The sequence below is a fragment of the Etheostoma spectabile genome, chromosome 10, assembly GCF_008692095.1.
Source record: "Etheostoma spectabile isolate EspeVRDwgs_2016 chromosome 10, UIUC_Espe_1.0, whole genome shotgun sequence".
Classification (NCBI taxonomy): Eukaryota; Metazoa; Chordata; class Actinopteri; order Perciformes; family Percidae; genus Etheostoma; species Etheostoma spectabile.
Genome location: NC_045742.1, coordinates 9,910,455 through 9,914,462, shown reverse-complemented (window position 1 = coordinate 9,914,462; position 4,008 = coordinate 9,910,455). Strand labels below are relative to the sequence as shown.

Genomic DNA, 4,008 nt, shown 5'->3' with positions numbered 1-4,008 from the left:
CACAGTAACACAGCAACACATTCACCTCGAGAAGATTTACGGTTTCTGACCTGCATCTTTTTATCTGAGGGAGAAAGTCACAAACAAAATAACCCAGTGGTTCACAAGGTGATTAACATAACACAATCCTGTGCAACCATCATTCATTGGTTGACCCCCTCACTATCAAGTGGACAGGAACGCCTTGACAACATAATCCTGTTCAATACCACAAACTCTGGCATCAAAAAATTACCAAAACAGAGAAGAGGTTTATTGCCAACCTAAAAGATGTACAGTATAGAGATTAAAAACAAAGAAAAAGACAACACATCTGCCATCACTCAATTTGTACTTTCACATGCAAACAGAAAGAGATACACACACATTTACAGTCACCACAAATGATGCATGGAAACGTAAACACACACACACACACACACACACACACACACACACACACACACAATATATAATGAGGTGAGCTAAAATTGTCATTAACTAAATCAGCATTATAAAAATTGAACCAATTTTTCAGAAGGTAAAACACACACACACACACACACACACACACACACACACGGTGCTTTTCATTGCTAGTTGTTGTCAGAAATGGGAATGGGAGGTGCTAATCATTCATTGTCCCACCCTGGTCTGCTTCTAACAGATGGAGTTTGAACTGTGATCTTAAGTTCAGTTGCCATATTATCTGTCAAAGCAATGACAGCCTTGCTAAAGTCACTTGATTCAGTGATGGACTGGAAGCCTGTTTTAATTAATGGTGAATGAAAAAATATATACATTACAATTAAATTAACTAATATGCATCTGTGATAACTGAAGATTGCATATAGTTGCTTCTTTACAAAAGATAGACATTATTTGTACTTTGAATGAGAACATTAACAAACACGACTAAAACTATGCCTGCTGAAGTCTCTTGTAGCTCTCACTACACATCCTGTTGAAGCCCATAGTCAGGTCTGTTCTGAGTAAACAGCCTTGATGGTTGGTCAGAGGGTGGAGAAATGGCCCACCACAGCTTATGTCAGTGTAGCTGTTGCATGTGGCTTTGCTTGTTGTTCTCACAACAGACATGCAGACACAAAGGGCCTTGAGTCCGGAGAGATGGAGGGGTTTATTCATTTGAGTAGCAAGTTGAGCACTGACATATATTTCTTAAACTGTTAATTTTCTAACAAAGGAAGACTTATTATGTCTACAACATACAAGGCTCTGTATGCATTATTGTAAGCTATGCTTCTGTCTACTGTTGTGGAAAGAAGTGGTGGACAGATACACAAATGTGCACATGGCAAAATGTTGAGTGAAACCAACGTGGATGAGACCTTTTTCATTGCAGACATTTAGACTGGTTAAACACAGGTGGTACTAGTAACACGTTTAATTGCAATCATATCTGAAATGGGCCCGTCCTTAATCTTACTGGTTTCACTTTTGCTTTTCCTACAATGAAAAGTCAAAATGACTGTTTATGAAAAACCTTTCATAAAACTGATGCATTTTGGGAACGATAAAACAGCAACATTCAATACTTCTTGACAGACTATAAAGTTTTAGGTTAGTAATATGAAATCTAAAATATGAATAAGTGTATAGGGAATTCACTGAAATATATAATGGGAGCCTCGTTTCTTGGGAACAAACAGGTAAGAACAAACTAAATACATGAGAATGTACACATAGAAAATGTAGTCATTCCGTCCACCCACCAACATAAACACACATACCCAGAGAGAGAGAGAGAGAGAGAGAGAGAGAGAGAGAGAGAGAGAAAGAGAGAGATGAAGGCAAGCTAGCCATGAGAGAACAGGGATATCTCTTGGTTGTTTAAGACAACACAGTTGCGGTACATCTTACATCACCAGGCACTTTGTTCCAGAGAGTAGGCCTATAATTATTGTTAAATAAACTGAACCATCATCAGATTTACTGAGTACTGGTTGTAAGCAGTGAGCAGGTCAAGTAAGTCCTTAGGATCAAGGCCATTAAATGATTTGTAGAAATGAGCAATATTTTAAAATCAATTGTGTATTGTGTCTAAAGCTAGTGAAGTGATCTAAGTATAGGAGTAATATGTGTATCGAACTGAGAGCCTTCTTTCTCTCACATGAAGATTTACCTGCAAACTCTTCACATCTCATATTCCGTGGTTTTGGCCACGCTGTAGCTAACATTATTTCAAAAGTTCTCTAAACACAGAAGGCAAAACAGCTAACCTACACTAAAAGGGGACAATGCAGCTTTCAACAACTCCAATTGTGTCTTGTTTACATGATGCGTCTCAGTAGCTAGCGAGTGAGCCACCGCTACATCCAAAAAATCATTAGGTTTCGTTCATTTACACAAGTGTGCTAAGGTTAACAATGTCACTGTGAGAATGAGACTTCAGCCATTCAGTGGACTACCGTGTTCAGTGACCACATTTGGATTAGAAGGTGGAGCAGAGGAGGAGCGAGGGGTGGATCTGACTGACACCCAAGGATATTGATGGGGAGCGACTTGTCTTTCACAAGGGAGCCACACCCTAAAACATATGTTGCTTTATCATCTATTTTACTGTATATGGGAATCAAAATTTACAAAAAGATCATTATGATGTATTAAAGAGGACTTTTAACTAGTGATTGAGGCCATAAACTCATAAGGAAAGTGTTCTATATAATCAGACTTATTGCAAAAATTGAAGTTACCCCCACTGGCAATTAAAAAGAATCCGAGTTAAAGGCACTTTTGCATTGGCTTCACTTTTTAGGCCCAGAGTTTGACCGTTGATTGCGACCTCTAAATACACACATACAGTGTGTCAGTAAGACCAATTTTGCTTAAAGACTTCCAGTGTTTGTTCTTAACTACTTACAAAACACAAAAAGGTTATCACAGAAACAATTAAAAAAAACACTGACTTTTGATAAAACAACAACCGAGAACATGTAGTTGTCCAATCAGATGAAAATGGATCAGAGGCGGGGGACTGTCATTTTCTACATTTCAGCCAATCACTGCGATTTCTGCTTTGTAAACCTTGGTCAACTCACTACATCTTCCATTTGAGCGGTAAGACATCAGTGGTGGAAGACGAAGGTGCTGCACCACAATGCTCAGAAGACTGGTTGTTTTGATTCTACTTAGTACCATGTGTAAGTGCACTTCTTAACTAATGTGAGACCATGTACTGTAATAATCTAACGGGATGCCATTTCCATTATTTCTTGTCTTGGTTCTCTCCTGTTTAAACTGTTATTGTTTGTCTGCTTTTTCTTCAGCCCTGATTCAAACCGCAGAGATTCCTCACCAAATCTCTTTGACTGAGGTTGAAGTTGGTGGAAATGTAACTTTGGAGTGTCAAGTTTCTAAGACAGAAAACAGATTCTTCTACTGGTACAAGCAGCCTCTTGGATATATGGCCCAACGTGTTGTTGCTGGAATTGTTAACAAATTATCTATTAGTAATGAATTTAACAACTCACGTTTCACAGCTAAAAAAAGGGATACTCAGTATTTTCTTACCATTACAAATATCAGCAAAGAGGACGAAGCAGCATACTTCTGTCACTATGGAGGGACATATTCAGATAACTTCATCAATGGAATCTACTTGGCTGTGAACGGTAAGACATCTCTTACTTTCAGTATTTGTGTCGACTTTTTATGTCAAGCAAATCATTTAAATCATGAACTTCTTTTTAAGTCTTTTATAATGATTCACGCAGATCGTAATCAGCAGAAATCTCTCTATGTGAAACAAAGTCCGGAGACAGAGTTGGTCCAGCCGGGCGACTCAGTGACTCTCCTGTGTTCACTTCTCTCCAAGACAAAAGGAAACACAGATCAGTGTCCAGGTGAACGCAGTGTGTACTGGTTCAGATCTGGATCAGGAGAATCTCATACAGGCATCATTTACACTCACAGTGATGAAGAAGAGGAAAGAAGTTGTGTCTACAGTCTGTCCAAAACCATTCAGAACTCCTCTGATACTGGGACTTACTACTGTGCTGTGGTCACGTG

The 4,008-nt window shown here is 38.8% G+C and overlaps 2 protein-coding genes across 5 annotated transcripts in view; one reads left to right on the top strand and one right to left on the bottom strand.

Annotated features, from left to right (window-relative positions):
* LOC116696560 (signal-regulatory protein beta-2) overlaps positions 1–4,008 on the bottom strand; it is a 29,757-nt gene that overhangs the window by 3,969 nt on the left and 21,780 nt on the right. The gene's annotated exons all lie outside the window — the stretch shown is intronic.
* LOC116696562 (uncharacterized) overlaps positions 2,964–4,008 on the top strand; it is a 15,596-nt gene continuing 14,551 nt past the window's right edge. The window contains exons 1-3 of one of the 2 annotated variants that reach the window (XM_032527623.1): positions 2,964–3,140; positions 3,267–3,611; positions 3,714–4,008. The exon at positions 3,714–4,008 is cut by the window's right edge and continues 44 nt beyond it. In XM_032527623.1, the coding sequence (XP_032383514.1) occupies positions 3,098–3,140; positions 3,267–3,611; positions 3,714–4,008 (683 nt within the window). In that variant the 5' untranslated portion in view covers positions 2,964–3,097. The remainder of the gene's footprint in view (positions 3,141–3,266; positions 3,612–3,713) is intronic. The other variant, XM_032527622.1, reaches the window with a different exon arrangement.